The sequence below is a fragment of the Vidua chalybeata genome, chromosome 2 (assembly GCF_026979565.1).
Source record: "Vidua chalybeata isolate OUT-0048 chromosome 2, bVidCha1 merged haplotype, whole genome shotgun sequence".
NCBI lineage: Eukaryota > Metazoa > Chordata > Aves > Passeriformes > Viduidae > Vidua > Vidua chalybeata.
Genome location: NC_071531.1, coordinates 94,782,352 through 94,803,115, shown reverse-complemented (window position 1 = coordinate 94,803,115; position 20,764 = coordinate 94,782,352). Strand labels below are relative to the sequence as shown.

The 20,764-nt window shown below is 41.9% G+C and overlaps 2 protein-coding genes across 3 annotated transcripts in view; one reads left to right on the top strand and one right to left on the bottom strand.

The window, feature by feature from the left end:
- Positions 1-20,764, bottom strand: part of NBEA (neurobeachin) — a 454,830-nt gene that overhangs the window by 132,244 nt on the left and 301,822 nt on the right. For both annotated transcript variants that reach the window (XM_053932002.1, XM_053932009.1), the window contains exon 41: positions 17,359-17,495. In XM_053932002.1, the coding sequence (XP_053787977.1) occupies positions 17,359-17,495 (137 nt within the window). The remainder of the gene's footprint in view (positions 1-17,358; positions 17,496-20,764) is intronic.
- On the top strand, positions 13,099-15,472 carry MAB21L1 (mab-21 like 1). The gene has a single exon (XM_053931997.1). The coding sequence runs from the start codon at positions 13,565-13,567 to the stop codon at positions 14,642-14,644; it is 1,080 nt and encodes a 359-aa protein (XP_053787972.1). The 5' UTR covers positions 13,099-13,564; the 3' UTR covers positions 14,645-15,472.

Sequence of the window (20,764 nt, the reverse complement as noted above, 5' to 3'; positions counted from 1 at the left end):
GGAAAACAACTGCGCATTTTTAGGCATGGTTTTTCTAATATACCAGTAGTTCATTGTACTTTGTCACAGTCCTTTAACAAAGAACACATGAAAAACCTTAAAAAGCCTTACAAAACATGCAAAATCCTTGTTTTCATCTGTGATGTATCCTATCTAAGGATTTTAACTATAAGTATGTGATGACAATTTAGCAGGCCTCTTGTAATATCTGGCATGGTAACCAGACTCTGTGTGCTTCATCCCAAAAGTCAAAACCTACCACAATTGTATCATCAGAGAAGCAAAATCCAGGTCAGATTTTATATCACTATAAAAAAAAATCAGCATGTAACAATTGTTCTCAGAACTTTTGTATGTGGAAGAAGTTCAGAACAAAGCATAAAGACCAAAACCAAATTCTGCTTATTTAAAACAAGTGGAACGTAACTGCTACTTTATGATACAATTGTTCTCAGCAAACCGGCCAGTTTACAAATTGTGTTTCAACACACATATTATATACAGGTAGTCACACTCATCACATACAAACAGCATTTTTACCTTCTGATGGTTATTATCTTGGGTATGTAACACTGCAATTCACACAAATTTAGGAAAAAAAAAAAATGAAGACATCATCAGACCTTCTGACACTTTTATCTTCATGGTTATCAAGATTAAAATTAGGTGGAAACTCTATTTTGTTTCCTTTCCCAGTGATTCAAAATCCTGCTGATTTTGAAAACTGTTACCAATACTATAAACTTCACTACTGGGACAGGTTACAGCACAGGTAAACTTCAGATCTGCCAGTGACCACATCCTCTTGCCTAACATGATAGCTAAGGTGTGTTATCTTACACTATTCGCTCCTTAGAACTAGAGAAGAACTTCTCACCCCCAGTGCTGCTAATGTTGTCTTGAAACATCCCAGGTTGTTTCCACAAAACAGATTAAAACAATAATTCATTCTCAGTAACATTTTTTCTACTCATGCAGCCAGTAAGAAGGATGTGACCTGTATTTTCTAGTCAGTTGTTTTCCCACCTTACAAAATGCTTTTTATTAAATGTACACCAAAATAAGTATTTATCCCTTCTCCCATTCCTACAAGCAGTATTATAACTTTTAATATCTTCCTTTTTTGAAAGAAAGAAAGAAAATTTTGTTGAAGTACTGAAAAAAAAAATCCAAAAGCCTTTCAAATCGGCATACAAAGTTAGGGGTGAAGATGGAAGAAACTGATATAACTGAATACAGATATAACTGAAGACTATTATTACTGAACAGTGATGCTAAGACACTTACAAAAACATCCAACCTCCTTGGATAGCTGTGAATGAGGTAGATGAAGTGACAAACCCTGAAGCTTGTGTGCACACCATTAATCTGTGATTTCAGCAGCATGTTAGCATCATGGAAAAAAGATTTTTAGAATCATCCTGGCAAAAAAATGTATGAATACTTCTCGTATAGTAGATGAGTCCCACTAATATCAGTGGATTTACTTGCCTGAGAGAGTGGTAAGTCAAGATAAATTAGGGTGAGAATGATAGATCTAAGGTTAAATAAAGGTTGACACCCAGGCTTCAGTAATGAATTGTTGTTGTTGTTGCTTTATAAAACCTGCAAAGGTACAAGGTATATTCTTCCAACTTTTAAATCCATCTTTCCACAAAATATCACCACCTATCAAAACTCAGATTGCATAATAAAGTCTGCTTTGCTAAAAGGTATGAACCTTAACTTATGAGGTTCAGAGAAACTCTGAGCCATTTAATAGCAGTACATCTAAGTGGGTTACTGCAAGTCTGGAAAGAGTAAATAACTAAAGAGGAGCCATAAAAAAGTCAATATCCCTAAAGTTCAGATCCCATTTATAATTTCAGTCTGACTCTATATTTTTAAACAGATGTAGCCAGCCAATATCTTTGTAATTAGTCTGTGGTACACTGAATAGCAAATTTTCTCTGATGAACTCAATACCACATGCTCCCATACATGTCCAAAGTGGAGGGCACAATATAACCATTTTACAGAACTCTCAGGAATCAGACAGGAGCAGAATAAATCACTCTGTGAACAAGCTGTGTACCAGGCTTCATTAGTTATAATTACCCCCAAAATATGCTCAGCAGAATGCACACGTGTCATCTGGGAGTGACACACAATAGAGTGGGCAACTTATAAACTCCTCCAAGCACAGAAAGAGTCCATAAAACAACTGGCTTGTGCATTTGGATTCATGTGATAACACCTCCTATTGCATAAGCCACCAGATGACACAGATGGGGCAAATCCAAACAAGAAGCATTTCTTTTGTATAGGCATTGGACTTCATTTGATGCCTATTCAACCAACAAGCTGAGAAAGCTGAGTATGAATCACTAGATCTTTGTCTTTTTCATTTCCCAGATTGTGCTACACTTGCTAAAAATAATAAAATGTAGTTTTAAATACTTTGAACATAATGACTTACAGAAAAGAAACACAGTGCAACAAAACAAGACAGGATGTTAAATTTAACACACTTAGGCAAAAACAAACACTTGTCCCCAAACTTCAATACGAAACATTTCTAATATAATGTTAACCACATATCCCTTTCACACATCATATTACCAAAAGAGGTAAGTGCTGACTGAAGGTCTTTGAGAACACCCCTATCAACAATCAGATCCACTATTTTCTGGAGAAAATAATATTAATTAATATTATGTTCATGAATCAGATTACGTTTCCTTTAATGACTACCACAGAATCAACCATATTGTAATTATTGCAACATTGATCTCAACTTTCTCTGTAAACTTGTACATTTTTTTCTTCCTCCCACACTTTCTGCAAATCATAGTAAGGTTTTTTGTCTGGCACATTCCTCCTATTCTCTTTCCATCCATATAACATAATGTTACTGGTCATCTCATTAAAACTCTTTCTACATCTTTTCTGTAGTTTTCTATTATTGCCCACTGCTGTGGAGATGTGTTCCTGAAAATACTGGTGTAAGTACTTGTTTACTGCAATAAAAATAGGTTCTAGCTCAAAGGGAAACTGATATTCATATGCAGTTCACTGCGCAGACAGATTTAATGGCAAATATAATATTCTAATTAAACATGCTTATATATGTCAGCATTTTAATATAAACATGGAAATATATATAGTTTGGATGTTACATGTGTAGGATAGTGCATGTGTACACATATTGACATGAATGTGCCTATGCCTGTTTACTTTTGTATTCCAGTGTATAAACACATGGAAATAGACTCACAGAAAAACACGGACAGATGTATATGCACACGCTCAAAAAGTACCCTACACCTTTGGGTGGAATAGTCAGTGCTTGTACTGTGTTACATTTCTGATGTGCTGTTAAAGAGCTATGTAACATCTCCACATCTGTTAGCTACTTTCAAGACAACCCAGGAAGCAACTCCAAACCTCTGACTGTAGAGTATATTTAAATTAGTAATATTAACCACGTGACACTGAGTTCTGTGAAACCACTCTTACCCACAAAATAGATACCCAGTTATTTTGACAGAGTGGAAGCTAGCTGAAGTTCATAGACTTAGAGTGGTAACATGAACTGCCACAGAGTATATCCACAATAAATAAGATCAATTAAGGTCTATAACAAATAGCATCCATTAACCTGTGATCTGTCAGATCTGTGCATCAGTAACATTGTGTGGATGTAAGCAAGGACAGAATTTGTCCCACTTGGCCCCATTGCTGTGTAGTGCAACCAAGAGGTCAGCTTCAGCATTCATGCATTCAACACCAGCAAACTCCAGAGTGCTCACAGTGGCAGCAATTTCCTATTTTTAAAAGATCAGAGAAGCAAAAACTACTTGTGAATACAAGTGCTATGGTATTATTTGAAGTCACTGCCTTCTTTTCTTATCATTTTTCCCTTTTTAAAGAAACAGATATTGAAACGATCCCAGCTAATAATTTCATTCTGACACTTGAGTTTAAAAGGTTAAGTTACTATCTGAAGAAAGGTAATCTGACTGCCTTTCATAGCAGCCTGCAAGCTCTGCAATCTGCATAGAGAGGGGCATTTGTCATCATTAGCTGAGCAGTGACAGCTGGCACCTAGGGTGTCCCAGATTTAAAAAGTGGCAAAGGCACTCTTTTGCCTTAAGTTGCCATCAAGTATAGAATGTTTCATAAGGAGCAATATTTTCTTCTTGTTATAGAGCATGAAATAACAGCAGTGAATGCATCTGTATTTTTTTCATCATGGAGAACTGGCTGATATACAATTAGCAGTTGCCTTTAGATATCAAGACACTAGGTTTATTCTGTGAGCAAATATCCAATTCATGTCACTTGAAAATAACTACAATTGGCTTAAAATTAGGGCAGTATATTTTCCTTCAGAGATATTTCAGACTGATTGATTTGTAGATTTTATTCACGGACATGACAAACAGTGAATAAAACACAGTTTTTTAACCACAGGTATAGTACTGTCACTCCAAGCTAGGAGTGCCTAATTGCTTAAAACAGACAGGTTATTAGATACAGGGAAAAAAATAGTCCTACACTGGCATACAAGCTAATGCAGTATATTAATGCTCTGAAAGAATACCTGATGGAGCACTATTTTAATAGCAGCTTTAGAAACTTAAAGTATATTCTCATAGTGTATTTAATAGCTAAATTTGATGATTTTTTTTCAAAACAGTTCCATGAAATTTTGCAAATGTATTCATATTTAAGTGTGTATTTAATAAATGGAATGGGTTAAAAGTCTATGAAAAAAGATGTTTTCATAGCACCATCAATAATTAAATCTATGAAAGACTGAATAAATGGTTTATAAACACTAAGAGATCCTGACTTGGTTGTTTTTACAAAAACAAAATACAAAACTGAAAATTAATATACCTTGACATGAAACAAACAAAAAATACCCAGCAAAACAACCAACTAACACAAACCAAATAAAATTTTAAAAAGCAAACACAAAAACCCCTCATTTCTCCACAGTCTCTCAAGTTTGGAAACATAATCCATAATGCTAGATTTTGCATTATTATGTAAAATAGTTTTTCACAAATAAAACTAATTTTTGTGTTAATGTAAAATCTATGCAAATAGATGCAGTCATTTATCAGGGAAGCTGACAAGCATTCCATATTGGAGAGGGAAAATGAAACTGCCTCAAGAATAGAGGCAATTAATTATTTCTGTATTTTCTCTTCCTCTGTCTTGAGGCACAGAAGTTATCCATCCAGTTAAAACAGCAAATGAAATAAAGAGATTTTTTTTTTATTTAAACACATATGGCTTTTGCCTGCAATACTGATCACCACAAGGTCTACAGATGCCCGTGGCTAAATTGTACACTGGCAGATGCACACAAGGGAAAACTGTGTTAATGCAGCGTGGTGAACAAAACAAATGAAGAACTGAATTTTGGGGGGTGGGGATAGAGAGGACTTTTTTTACCATGTTGAGATACAGTTTCCCTACAAAGGGTGGATTAGGTTAGCCGTGGATTTGGCCTAAAAAGTTTCTTCTCATCCCCTATGTCAAAAATCTGAATATACATACAGAAGAAAACATTCATGTAGATGCTTGCAGTTTTCTAATATACAGATTATAAATAATGGGCTTGCAAAGATAAACGGTTATATTATTTCATCCTTACAATTAAGGACTAATAATACATAATGAATGTACTCACAGAATATAATGAGAAAACTGTTGTCCAACATACTTGCTGTCATTTTTTACCTATTTAAAGAAGCAATGTCTTGAAGTGTAGGTGAAAACGGCAAGCATTACGGCACAGCCTAGCATATGCCAATTACTCATCTGTGCTTTAGAGGTCTAGTAAGAATTTTGCACTTATCAATTGTTCCTTTTGATAAGGTTATTTAAAAAAATCAAATGAAAGTTGTAGCCAGTTTATTACTGGAAATAATTTGCAGAAGAAAACAAGAAATAGAAATTATAAATATTTCTATTTCTGAATATAAGATAGAACCATGTTGATCACAGTAATTTCTCTCTTAGTAGGCCTGTACGCACTTCATAACCCCATTAAAATCAGTATTGACCTAAAAAACCTGCAAAAACCCACAATTTTTCCCCTGAAAGTTTCCCTTGATTTTCCAAAATAATTATTTTGTATCAACTAAAACAGTAAATAAATAAGATTCATAAATGTGAAGTCATAAAGATAGCTCCTTTGCCTCATCTAAAACTAAGGAGTCTTAAGAGACAACACTGTCACTACCCTAACAGCTACACTGTAAATTTTATCTTCTTTTCAATGGCACTAATATATTATAAATGATAACTTTCTAAAAGGCAAAATCTATTTCAACTATCAAGAAAAATTGTTAGTAATATTCCTTTCAGATAAACAACTATTTCCACAAGCTAATATTTCTCTTTCAACAGTTTGATTGGATATTTATGAAATTACAAGACTACATGTTACTTCTGTAGCCTGTCTCATTTCAGGGACATCAGCACCATGCCACAAAGGATCCACTTCTTTATATTCTGTCCTAGAGCTGGCCTAAAAGCTGGCAGGGAAAAGTAGGAAGGACAGTAGGTGATGTAGGTTAAATTTTCAAATTCAAGTAAGAAGGCAACTGGTGTGATTTGCTGCTCTTAATAGGAGGCTCAAATTTCCCCTAGATAAAATAGTGTGTTCTATAATGACAATGTTCCACTAATAAAAAAAATAAAAGTTCAGAGTGGCGGTGGGAAAATATTTTAAAGGCCAAAAGATCTAAGTATCATATTTTTCCTGAGAAGATCTCACCTCTTATTCCTTAAATAATAAGTTGGTTGACTGTTTCTATTACAGTTGTAATTAGGATATTTTTAGGAACAGTAAGTATTCTTTGTGAATAGGTTGCTTTTATTTAAGACTGCTAAAATATTCTGTAGCTTTAGGGAGTTTAGAAATAGTCCTGAATATGTAAAAGTAGATGAAAAAGACGGAGATTCTGAAAACATAATCTTTCATTTGTTTCTCTGAATAACCTCACACTCCTCAGAAGCATTTTAGAGTGTATGGGGGGGCATTTTTGTGAGAGCATGTTGTTAAAATATGGACAAAACAGCAATGTCCTTTCTATAGAAGCTATTTTAAAACTATGGCTAAAGCACAATGAAATTAATAGGGAAGTGCTGCTTGACAGAAGTGTAGATATTTGAGCCAAAAACATATTCCCTCACCAACACATGCATTTGATACATTAGATATTTTAGAGGCTCACTGTATCTCATCCTCTTCAAATGTTAACCTCCAAGTGTTTTGGCCCTGGTCCTGCCCATGATGTCACGGGTGCTTTTAGGCTCACAGAGAAGTGCATGGGCAGTTATTTGCAGGATCAGGGCCTTCATAAGGTTCAATGAAACGTATTAATCACTTACAACCAACTCACTCAACTCCTCCCCTCACTGTTATTTGGAAAGAAAATATTGGAGAGCTATACACTACATTAAAACTAGAAGTCTGCATTGAAATATGTTTGGTATGTTCTTTCATAGCTAAATCTAGATGAAATGAATTATACAGGTAATTTACCAAACTTATGTAATTGCAAAGAGAGAGGGCAAAGTTTCATTTTGAGTTGGAGGGACATAAGACGCCCAAAGTATTGGCAGCATGAAAATTAGCAATAAACACATAATATGACCAAATGTATACAAAGAAATTGTGCTTACTTATAGCTTCTTATTGACCAGTGTTCAAATGTGTTAAGCAATGTCTTCTGCTAATTTCATTATCTTCAGCAGCCACTGACAAGATGATGCAGTTTAGTTTGCCAGTCAGTATGAAACTAGCTTACAGAAAAGCACCAGCCACAAAAATAAGTATGTTCAAGACATACCAACCTCCCATTTTGACTGGGCTTATAAGATGCTGAGTTACTACTAAGAAAGACATAGCATATTGTGTGATGCCATAATTTATATAATGACGCATTTCAAATGCTCCCATACTTCAATTTCAACTTACATTTTCTAACACTCTAGTCCTCTCTCATATTCCAGGGCTGAAGTTACTGAGGGGAAAGATTAGTTTAGATATGAAGTCTTCAAAAGCTGCTCATCCAACACATACAGCTTTATCTTCAAGAGAAACGTTCAATATTTTCAGCTACTTAATCATATACAGCAATAGGAAGTAAATGAGAGTTCTGCAGTGTTGGATGGCCCACTACAGATGTAGTAGATTAAAAGGCGCTAATCCCCACTGATTCCACACTCCTCTAGCAGTTCAGCAAAAAAAAAAAGAACATTCTCCAAGCTAGAGATCTTTGAAAAATAACCAAAATAAACCCAATGTTGGACTACTTAAATAAAATGCTGTACTATAAGGAATGTCTGGATTTGGAGAAGCTGACAGATAAGTGAACCAAATGAATAATTCAATGCCTTTTTTTCCTGCTTACATGTTTCTGCAGTTCTAGCCAAAATCACAGTTGTGCAAGCTCCATGTTTACTTTTGAGACACAACATTTTAGAGAAAATAAATCAATTACTGGTTTTTTTTCCTTAACAGATTGCAGATTAAAGGAATTTAAAGCATTAACAGCTCATCCATATGACCTAGGATGACCAAGTCCAACAGTAATGCAAACTCTCTTCATGTTTTTATTTCATTCTTAATAGGAAGCAAATACATACATTATAAGTTTCACACTAATGAATGCTAATTGTGTACTGTGAAAGAGACTATGTCATAATTTTGCAATTTTTTTTTTTTAATTGAAGACAACTGTTCACAACAGAGGAAAAATGCTTGTGTACCAAAATATGCAGAACTTGATATCCTTGAACTTGAAGTCTTAGCAATGAAATGTATAAATTTATTAAAATTGAAATATTGCAAACATTATGATAACTTATGTTTGAACTTTTCATTTGTTCCTGAATTTGAAAGTGGAGGCAAAAAGTAAACTACAAAATAAGAATGCAGAAAATTGAAACTACCGTCAACTTCTATCACACACAAAAAAAAGATCCTGCCTATTTTATAAAAAGTGACACATATAGCAAACCCAGCACAAATATCTGCCTTTAGTTTTCTTACTTGAAAAAAAAAAAGTGAATTTATTGTTGCTGGCAGGATGATATGGATGAAATAACCAGGAAGAATTGAGGGGGGAAGGGGAGAAAGAGGAGCCAAGAAATCACATACATTCAATGAGCCTTCAAACTTACTTCAGCAGTAGGGATAAATAATTTAATCAACTCAGCTTCATTTTTTTTTCTTCCTACCTCCCTAGTGCAATTGGCAGATATTAAAAAATAAAACTTTAAAATTCATGAGCAGTTGTGTGTGGAAGAACTATCACTATATAATAAGAAATATAAAGTGATATCCATGCAAGCCCTTTGTGTAGATATGCATCTGCAAGTGCATTTTTATTCACACTTTTCACCAAATGAAAAAGAAATTATTGGTTCAATTTATATGTATGGCTTTTTTTTTTTTTTTTTTTTTTTTTTTTTACCAAATTGCAATTTGGGGATTTGGGCAAATACAAAGATTTTCAACACCATTTGGCTTTTTAGCTAACATGAGCACTATATGACAAGGCAATGTAGTTTGAAATATTTGATATAACAAGCAGAGCTCAACAAATACTGTTATAGTACCCCTTAATTAGGGGAAATATCTGGAAAACAGCAATTTGGTAAAAGTCACCAATATCATATGGTACCATTATCATGACAAATGATCAATCATAATTTTAATGAGGTGAGTTTAATCCCGATTTTCTAAAACAACCTAATACTCAATAAACCCAGTAGAAATAAAATTCATTGTTGAAAAGGTGTTCCTTTTGTAGTTTACCAAGGACACATTAATAACTACAGAGAAAAATAAACTGAAGTGGCCAGAAGCTTTGAAAAATATCTATATTTTTATATCATATAAAGTCATATAAATAATAATTTTCGACGCCTAAACCAAACTAATTTCTTGTCATAGTAAACGATTGGATCACTTCAACAGTCACATTTCAGTGGTGTCCGTGATGATGCCTAAATATACAAATTTTTAAACTATTAAATGTTTGGTGTGTGAAACGAAATGATGGAGTGGAGTTAATAGCAACCGTCAGTGTTAAACATCACCTAATCAAGCCTAAATCTAATATTTCCCATAGCCATCGAGATACAACAAATACGTATAACCTTGTATTACTTGGTATCATAGCTTAATCTTAGCACTACACATTGAAAACTCTGATTTAGTCTCTAAGACGTAATTTTTGTTTAAATTAATTTTGCCACGTGATGAATGTTATGACTTCTGACAGCTTAAAGGTGCGACCTTACCACTTATGCCTTTGGCAACTGGAATTGCCAAGCTAAAACTCAGGGGGCAAAAATAAGCAAAACCTGGTCCGGAACATCCCCATCGCTAACGTGCAGCTCTGAGGCTCCTGCATCTCTGGGAAGTTGAGGGGTGCCCCCACCGCAGGAAAGGGCTGTTCCCTCGGCGGAACGGGAGGAAGGGACAACCTTTTGTCCGCCTGCTGTAACTTTCGGTTTTACCCGGCGCTGGTCTGTGACCCTGTGGGAAAGGGGCTCTTTGACATTTCCATCCCAAAGAAGCCGCCCGCGACACGGCAGCGCTGGCGGTTTCGAGCCGGACGGCTCCGGGAGCAGCGCCCGCTGCCCGGGGCGGGAACCGGGGCCGGACTGGGGCCGTGGGCCTTCCCCCGCACCAGTCGGTCCCCGGGACCCGCCCGCCGGAGTTGGTCCCAACTTGACCCCTTTTTCTTCCTGTGCACAGCCCAGCCGTGCCCTGCTGCGGCCAACGCCGCCCCGGGTCTGAGGGCACGGCGTCACCGGCATCTCCCCCGGGCCCGAGGGGCGGGCTGGGTCGCGCCGGGCCCCATCCTGGGGCAGTGGGGCGGGATGTGCCGGGCCGGAGAGGTGCCTCCCCCTCCCCGCCCGCCGCCGGGGCCGGTGGCGATGCCGCCGAGCCGGCTCTGCATGCGCCGGCCCCCGCGGAAGGGGGAAGAGGGAAGAGGGGCGACCTTCGCCCCCGCCGCGGCCCGCCGAGCAGGTTGCCCGCGCAGCCGGGGCAGCCGCCGGTAGGAGCGGCGGGGAGGCGCCCGCCTGTGCCCTCGGAGACGGCCTGAACTCCTGGAAGCTCCTGCTCCGGGAAGGCTGGGGCAGCCGGCCCTCGGAGCCCGCAGCGCCGCGGCCGCGCACGCCTCCGCCCCGCGGGGGAGGAGAGATGGAGGGAGGCGGCAGCCCCGGGCCCGGCGTGGGGACGGCGGCAGCGCTCCTCGGCGGCGGCTCGCCGGGCACCGGGACCGGGCGCTCTGTGCAGCGGCCACCGCCGGTCCCACCGCGGCCGGGGGGAGGCACGCGTGTCCCGCCCGGCGCCTGGCCGGGAAACTAAGCGGAGGAGGGAGAAAGCCCGGGAGGAAACTGCCTCCTCTCCGCCCCAAACAGCGGGAAAGTGGTCGCCCTTCTCCCGGCGGCCAAGGGCTGCGGCCGAGAAGAGGTAAGCTGCTTCGGGACGACCGGTCACCTGCAGTTTTTCAGCGACAGTCCCAGCCCTGCTCAGTCACGAGCAGGAAAGCATTCCGGTCGGCTTCCTCCTCGGGAGCGGCAGGGAACACCCATATAACCGCTAGACCGAGGGAGCCAAGAGCACAGTCACAAATTCTCTGCTATGTGCAATAAAGTTGGTCGCATTCGTACGCTGAATAAGTGTCGTGAAATGTTCTTTGTGATATGACTTCTCCTCAGCGATTGATGTGCCCGTGACCGTTACTTTAGGAAAAGGTAATCGGTTAGTAGTTTAAAGATTCCAAGCGATCAAAAGCTTTGGTGTTTTTTTTTTTTTTTCCTTATATAAATATAAAATTTAGGGCTCTCTTGAAGTGAAGCTCAGTAAATGCTGTGAAGCAGAAGAGCTTACCACTCCAGCTTATTTGCAAATAAATGTCCCGATTACCAACACTTAAAGTACCGAAGGCGAAATTTGCTAATTACACATCACACAGGCGAAACCCCAAACTGTCAGACAAGCAAGCCAGCATGTTTGCAGTCGCTAGCGTGCCTCCCGTGTGCACATTTACTAAGCGCAGCTTGCTAGCACAGCTCGCTGTACGGTAAATCCTCCAGGTTTGAAATTAATAGGTAGTTATAGTGCGTCTAGAAAAGCAGCCGAACATCCACTCCTCACAACATATCGGAGAGCAATACAGAATATAAAAACGACGCTGATAATTGGCAAAGGAGATTTACCGTCTGTATCTGCTACTTGATTTTTGGAAGGAACGTGAAAAAGACTTGACAGATATGTTTAGCGATTGATTATCCCTTCATAAGGTACAAATACAAAAAGCAAGGCAGAGACAATGCCGAAATGCATTAAACCTCAAAATCGATTAGAGCCCGTCAGAAGATCCTTTAAAACAATACAAATCGTGGACTTCTGAACAATATTTTGTTCCAAAGAACACTAAATTTGCCGTGAATCCGCTGCCTTGTTCACTGGCCGGTTCACGAGAGAAAGAAAAATCCAAACCTATTTCTCGCTTGCAGTTACAGACAACTATCAGGAGGAAAAGGACAGCGTGATGTGACGCCGAGTGGGGGTTAATGAATTTACGCCTGTGCTCCTGCCAGAGCGAGCCCGGTCTGTAGCTCCCTAGTTGATGGTTGCCCATTAATACACCTGCATTCACGTCCCGACCGTGAGGAGGCACGCAGGGATTCAGTACGAAGCGGCACAGTTTTGCCAAGTCCTCTCGAAACGTCAGTACTCTTCAAATTACACCCAAAGGAGGGCGTTTTCTCTTGATTTCCGAGTGTACAGAGGACCGGGGCGGCTTTCTAGCCAGTAACCTTCTACCTTTCTATATGTGCCTGCGTGTGCGTGTGTGTGTGCGTGTGGCTGTGTATACATATCTATCTCCTAGAGAGGGATTAATTAGCCGGGTTTGAGCTGAAAGAGGCTGCAGTGACGAGCCCAGTGGCGATTGGCCGCCCGCCTGCCTGGCCCTGCCTTTATAATTTCCACACGAGTGCATCTGGGCTCTTATACAAACCAACAGCCAGCTTCTTCTGACATACACACACGGCACTTTTTTCCACCATCTGATTAACCGCCCTGCATACACACGGTGATTACTACGGGAAAACATAAATAAATACGAAGAGGTTTTATTATTTTGACTACTGGAACCCTCGCTGTGTCTCAGTGCAACTTTTGTTTTTTCTTGCTGCTGGGAAAGGTGCTGCTCTCGATGCTTTCTTCTCATTCACGGACCCTTTAAAAAAAGGGGAAGGAAAAATATCGCCCCCTCCAGTCCCCCGCCCGCTCCCCCCTCCCTTTACCCCCCCCCCCCGCCACACACACTTCAAGACGGCTGATCTAAAAAAGCAGGAAGAGAGCATCTGAGGAGCAGCAGCCCCGGCGCATTTTGAAAAACATTTGTTACATTTCAGAGTGCGGCAGCCTGTTTCTCCTCTGAAGTTGGCTCCAGCCATAGCAGCCGCATTGGATCCCACAGCCTATTGCGAGACTCCGGTATACAACCCGGATCTCTGCCCCAACATGATCGCGGCCCAGGCCAAGCTGGTGTATCATTTGAATAAATACTACAATGAGAAATGCCAAGCCAGGAAAGCTGCAATCGCCAAAACCATCCGAGAAGTCTGCAAAGTGGTGTCGGACGTGCTGAAGGAGGTGGAGGTGCAGGAGCCTCGCTTCATCAGTTCCTTGAACGAGATGGACAATCGCTACGAGGGGCTGGAAGTCATCTCCCCCACGGAGTTTGAAGTCGTGCTGTATCTGAACCAAATGGGGGTTTTCAACTTCGTGGACGACGGCTCCTTGCCGGGCTGCGCTGTGTTAAAGTTAAGCGACGGGCGCAAGAGGAGCATGTCCCTCTGGGTGGAGTTCATCACGGCGTCTGGCTACCTCTCCGCTCGCAAAATCCGGTCCAGATTCCAGACTCTGGTGGCTCAAGCCGTGGATAAGTGCAGTTACAGAGACGTGGTAAAGATGGTGGCGGACACCAGCGAAGTGAAGCTGAGGATCAGGGATCGGTACGTCGTGCAGATCACTCCAGCGTTCAAGTGCACGGGGATCTGGCCGCGGAGTGCTGCACACTGGCCGCTTCCCCACATCCCCTGGCCGGGACCCAACCGGGTGGCGGAGGTCAAGGCGGAAGGCTTCAACCTCTTGTCCAAGGAGTGCCACTCTCTGGCCGGCAAGCAGAGCTCGGCCGAGAGCGATGCCTGGGTGCTGCAGTTCGCGGAAGCTGAGAATAGACTGCAGATGGGCGGCTGCAGGAAGAAATGCCTCTCCATCCTCAAAACCTTACGGGACCGTCACCTGGAGCTACCGGGCCAGCCCCTGAATAATTATCACATGAAGACTCTGGTTTCCTACGAATGCGAAAAGCATCCCCGCGAATCGGACTGGGACGAGTCGTGCCTGGGGGACCGGCTCAACGGGATTTTACTGCAGCTCATCTCGTGCCTCCAGTGCAGGAGGTGCCCGCACTACTTCTTGCCCAACTTAGACCTCTTTCAGGGCAAACCTCACTCAGCCCTGGAAAACGCGGCCAAACAAACGTGGCGACTGGCTAGGGAAATACTTACCAACCCGAAAAGTTTGGAGAAACTTTAGAGGGTAACTATAAAACCGGCCTAACCGATAAATCTGCTAATTTCCCGATGAAGTTTAAGATGCCTGTTTGAAAAGTCATGTATTTTCACTTGGCAATGCAAAAAATATTCTCTTTTAAAAAGGAATATAGCTTAGGCTCTTCACAAAGAAAAGCAAATAAGAACAGCAAGCATCGTTCCTCTTCGTCACAGTTTTGTAGTTCCCCATGGGGGAAAAACAAAAAGAAAGAAAAAAAGGAAAAAAAGGAAAAAAGGAAAGTGTGCTACCTGGAAAGGAAAATTTGCCGTAATTTGATTGTGACCATTCTGCCTAAATACGGTACCAACGGATTATAACAAAACCCAGTATTTTTATGTAAATCTTCTGTGAGTAAAAGCTATTTGGATATGTCACCTGAACAAACCCTAATGTACCTTTTAATTTGTATCAAATATTGTGATCTCACATTGTCTTTGAAATTGTGGATGTTGGTGTTTTGTGATTTGGTGAACAGAAGTTAAATTGCCATTTTGGATACTTCAAGGACATTTTCTGCTAAAAAGAAGATACCATTTAAAAAGGTAGATTTTATCACGGTACTTTTGTTAATTGTCTTTTGAAGTGTCTGAACTTAACAAGTTTACATTTTTCGTTTCATATATATTGCTTGTTCTATTTCTAACATTCCATAAATATACTTGAAATGTTATTTAAATATATTCAAAAGAAATTTGGATTCTGCTTATATAATAACGCTTGAATATTGGAATTATATATTTGAAAATGCACTTGAAATACACTGGATAATTACTTTTTGTGATTTAGATTTTAATTTCTGTTGCTGATTTATTTAATTACAAGCTAATAAATGAAGTAAAATGCATATGGGTAAGCGTTTCAATATCGGATCAAGTTTTCCACTTGAAAAATCAGAGGCATCTATGTTTTGTGGATTTTGCCTTTCTGTGGATAGTTACTTAAATCCTGTAAAGCAGAAAACTTAAAGGCAGAGTCCTGACTTTGCATTTTGAATAGTTTTGTAGAATAGGGAAGTATTGGTTGTACAAACATATTGGAATTTAGCTCCAGATCTCCATCAGCAACTGTCAGACACCAGTGTACTTATTAATACAGTTACACTTTTTCAGCTGTCAGGAAAGAAGTCTGATTTGTAGGGTTTATTATACGGTGATATTGTGTTTCTGCTGGCTTTTGAACAAAGCTGAGGAAACACAACGTATCTGTGAAGCAGTGTTTTGAGTAAGCAGTGATCCTGATAAAACTGGCAATTTGGTGCAGGTACTAATAAAGCAGAAAATAAAATTTATAGGTGAGAGCCAGCCCCAATAAAGTGAACAACAATATTACTTCTGACCTACAAATCCATTACGAATGTGGTAAGATTGCCAGTTCCACTCCCAGAAATCAAGTCCCTCAGCTCCCAGGGTATTCAGAGGGAATAACATGTGCGTGCTTACAAAACTGCACGCAATCCAAAGCTGCCCGTCTGTACCGCACTGCCTGGCCCCTCTCAGGATGCATTCATTTAAAACGGCTTTTAAATCAAAACGCAAATTAACAACGCAGATTTTGATTACGGTCCTAACAGTCAACAAGTGCTGAAAGAGGCCGATCTCCTGTATGACACCCACTAGCAACTACTTCCAGCGGGTGCACTTTAACGAAACTGTTACACCCAGAGATTCTGACAGAAACTTGTTACCCCAGCACTGTAAAGAAAGTTCCGAGTTTGACAAATTACTTGCCAAAGAGAAATCACTTAATTGCAAAGGTATTCAGATGAGAAGTTTTCTAGGAAATTATTTATAATATTTCTGCATTAAAAACCCCCAAACTCCAAGGTCTTTGTAAAATACCTCTCCTATTTCCTCTTTTCCAACATTTTCCAGAGTAATAGCACAGAAATAAAGCAAGAGCGATAAGAATAAAAAGACATGCAGACGAGAGGAGCGCCCTGTTAGACACGTCCCTTCCGTCTGCCCCCTCCTCCCCCGCGTGGCATCCCCCGCGCCGTTCCCGCGGGGAGAAAGCCACGCAAAGGTTTCCGCTCAAGTCCCGCACCCCTCCCTGCTCTGTTGCGGCTGGGCTGGAGGTTTTCACGGAAGGGAGGGGGAAGGGGGGGCGGCGCTGGGGAATTGGTAGTAGTAAATGACTTCAGAAAAAAATCAGCTTTCCCAGGAACCAAGTCTTCGATGCATGTCTATTTCCCCCTCCCCCGTTTTTTTCCCCCAGAAAACAAGCCTTAACTTTCATTTCAGCATTTACAAAGTGTTTACAAAATGTGCCGTATTTTCTTACATGGAAACTAACGTTTTTGTAATAACGGGATTCTCCGATAACCTCGGAAGGCGTAAAACCCTCCGCTGTGTCTCGGGAAGGCTGCGGGCTAGGACTGCTGCTCCCTCCAGGGATTTCAGAGCAATTGGCTTAACTACTAAATCTGACCACGTTCATACGTTCATACAAAGGCACCGCGCGAAAGGCTGCTGGAAAACGCGTACGCTGCCGTAATAGAGGATTTAACATCATTAATACATTGCGCTTTTTTTTTTTTTTTTTTTTTTTTTTTTTTTTTTTTTTTTTTTTTTTTTTTTTTTTTTTTAATGCAACGGAAGGCGGCCGACAGGAGCGGAGTTTGGAATGAGGGGGCGGCCCCGGCGCACGTGTGCCGGGACCGGGGACCGGGACCGCGCCCGCCCGCCCGCAGCACTCACCTTGGGGTCGATCTTCTTGAAGGCCGAGTCATCCTCATCCACCTCGAAGTAGATCTCTGTGGTGGTGATGGAGAGCGTCCCCTTGGCCACCACCACGGGGGCGATGAGCTGTGCCGGCGTGCTGAGCACCACGGGGCCTGCAAGGCAAGGGCAGCGGCGTCAGGTTGGAGGCGCCCGGCCGGCCCATCCCCGGTGGCCCTTCCCTCCGCCAAGCCAGCGCCCGGCGAGCCCCCTCGTAAACCCAGTTTGTAAACGCCGTGTCCATTCCCCTCCTGCCCGCGGCCAGCGCTTTGAACTCCGCGGCCGGGGCACAAGCGAGTTGTGAGATCCGGGGCTGCAAGATAAATCACAGCAGCGAAATTCAGAGGGGTTAGGGTGAAAAATAGCTGCCTCTTAGAAGAAGGTCCCCTCTCTTTTCATGCCCTTTTGCTCCTCGTTAACGCTATCACTGTTTATGTGCGATAGCAGCGGCTCGTTCCACACCGCTTCGATCTGGCAGCCCAGGGTCCCTGCGGCGGCCGAGCCGGGCCGGGAGCGCAGGGCAGGGCAGCTCGCAGCCCCTGCCCGCCACACTGGCCCTGCGAGGCCTGGGGGCATTATTTTCAAATCTGGATCTAGACCTCAACTCGGACAAGTAACGCCAAATACCGGGCGGGGTGGGGGTGGTGGGGTGGTGGAATTTTAGTGGTTTGGTTTCTTTTTTTAATATTTTAATTTTTTTTCCACCTATTTCAATACCCCACGCACACAAAAGCTAGCATCGTTAAATACATTTACGGCAAGATAATTTTTGTTTCAACTCGCTGCCGCTTATCCTTTTAAAATTACTGTAATAATACTTCGCTCAAATATATTCTTTAACGAGACGCATTCACGGGCATTGAAAAGATGGGATGGGGAAAACCTATTGTAAAAGGCAGCCTTCTCCACACAAATTGTTAGATTTTAACTCAGGAAAACAAAAACCAAAACAACCCTTCTTTAAGCCAAAAGACAAGAGGATCGCTTTTTCACCATCTTATCTTCAATATCAATGCAATCTTCTTTTAAAGCTGACAGCGGCCGTGTTTAGGAAGCTTACTTGCTTCGAAGAAAATATTATATATAAAATATTCTTCTAGATTTAACCATGAAAGCCTGTAGGATAATTTGTATATACATACGTAAACACACAGAGCCACATGCATGTACAAGCACGCATCTCACACATAAATAATGAAACTCCAGTATTGAGAAGCTGGGTACAACATCTGACTGATGCACCTTTTGGAAACTGTCAAACTGACCATCTCAGGAGGTACTAAACAGGGTTTGGTTGTTTTATGCAGCTAAAAAACGTCCTTTGCAATAAGAGGACCCCTGCTCAGAGGGCAGAGAGACGTGAGCCTCCCGATGCCTTCCCCGGCCGCTTGCCCCTCCAGCAGCGCCGTGGGGGTGCTGGCGCGGCCGAGCCGAGCCCGGGGCTGCGGCTCGCACAGGGGCCAACGCCTCGGATGCGCCCTCTCCTCCTCCAGCACTGCCCGCACACTTCACTACCAGCTCTTGCAAGCAGCACTTCAAATTACTCACTTAGCCCAATTACTCCTGTATCGGCGCATCTAACTGTCATGTTGTTAATGCTTTACTTTACTGTAACACCCAATTTGAGCCCTTATTGCACAATATTTTGTCATTTACGTTGCAAAATAAATAAAGTGGAAGGCAGGGATTGCTGTGCGTACAGGGGGAAGCTAAACCGCACAGTTTCAGTGACAGCTTTCAGCAGCCCAGCGTGGCGGACGGGATAATATTGATACAAACTCTATTTTCTTTCATTTTATTGTTTTCCATCTCCTAATAAACCGAGGTAGCCTCTTGACCCCAGTCAGCTGATCGGAATCACATGCGCCGGGCTTGCCTTGCTGCTCTCCCAGTCTCGCCTCCATCTTCTCTCCCTCGGCGGTGGGAAAGGAGCCGATCCGAGCCGGGGAAGCCCGTCTGGAGGCTCCAAAGGGCAGAGTGATCGATCCGAAACGCCGCTTTAAAGCCTCATCAATCTTCATCTAGGTTGCTCAAGTAATTACGCCCGATTCTCTTGTACGATTACAAGTGGATTTGGGTTTCTATTCCCCTGGCCCCCTTTCTTTGTGTTTACAGAAGGGGGGTCTGGACGGCTGGCGGTTCCCTGCCCTGCAGAAGCACTTGCCCTCTCAAGCAGAGCGCTCTACCCCTCCTCGGTCCCTTCTCGGGCACACTTGGCCCGGCTCAGGGTGATGGGCTCCCGGGCCTTTCTTTGTGCGGGGAGAAAAGCGCCTTCGAAAGACGCGTCCTGGAAACGACCCGATATTCTATCACTTTAAGGAGGCGTTTGTGGGCTTTGGTGAATCCCAGAAGGAAGAACATCAATTTAATCCAATTACCTCTTTTCCCTGGTGTTGTGTGGCTAAAATAAAAATAAAGCCACCGCTATTTAATGGCCAAAAGGCCAAACCCTATAATCTGCCATTCAGACGAAGACAATGGAGCGCCTTGGTTAGCGGGTGATGTGCCCTCGCGGACTGGAGCAGGGGGCAGAGCTGCAAAAGCAGGGGTGAACGTGGAGGGAAAGGGAACAGTCACTTCTTAGCCCATTCCAGAAGGCAGGGGAAATTGGGGATTTCTGGCTTTCTACTCCTCCCGAGAAAAGGCTCCGAGCTCCCTCCCAGGCTGGTACCTTGGCATCTGCCCTGCATTCTACTCAAATGACACCATAGATTTGTTGCAAGGTAAACATGTCAAAGAGATCACAATAAAGACAAGGAATAAGCATTATCGTACTTTCCAGATGAGAAAAGGTTTTCTTGTGTTTTTTTTTTTGTTTCGGGAGAAAAAAACCCAACCAAAAGCCAAACGAACAAAGGAAAAAAAAAAAAAAACCAATAAACCATAAAGCAAAATAAATAGCAGTCACTATATGGGATTTCAGGAAAGAGGATGTTCAAACTAAGTTTAAAAATATCTTTACAGACTTCTTTTCTTAAAGCACAAAATGAAAAAAAAATCGGTATTAGCACTGTTTCATTTTTACACTTGTCCTTTGGAAATCTCCAATTACAACTTGCAATTCCATAGCATGTTTAAGGAGCACTGAGTCTTTTTGTTGTAGCCTTCAGGGAGCAAGCCAGCCACTGAGAGAATACGAAATTAATCCACTACAGCTATATAGAGAGAGGATTATGTTTTAATCCCCTTTGGGATAGTCTCTGGATTTTAAGGATCCGATATTAAAATGTTTACATAGAGCATAATCAAAATAGCGCAGATTTTCCATATGGCACCGAGCTATCGGGAAGCTCTGGGTCTCCTTCTCAAACCCAATTGATAATCTAATGAAACAAAAGCTGAGCACACCTGAGCCAAGAGCCACGGGACGGGCTCATTCGCATTC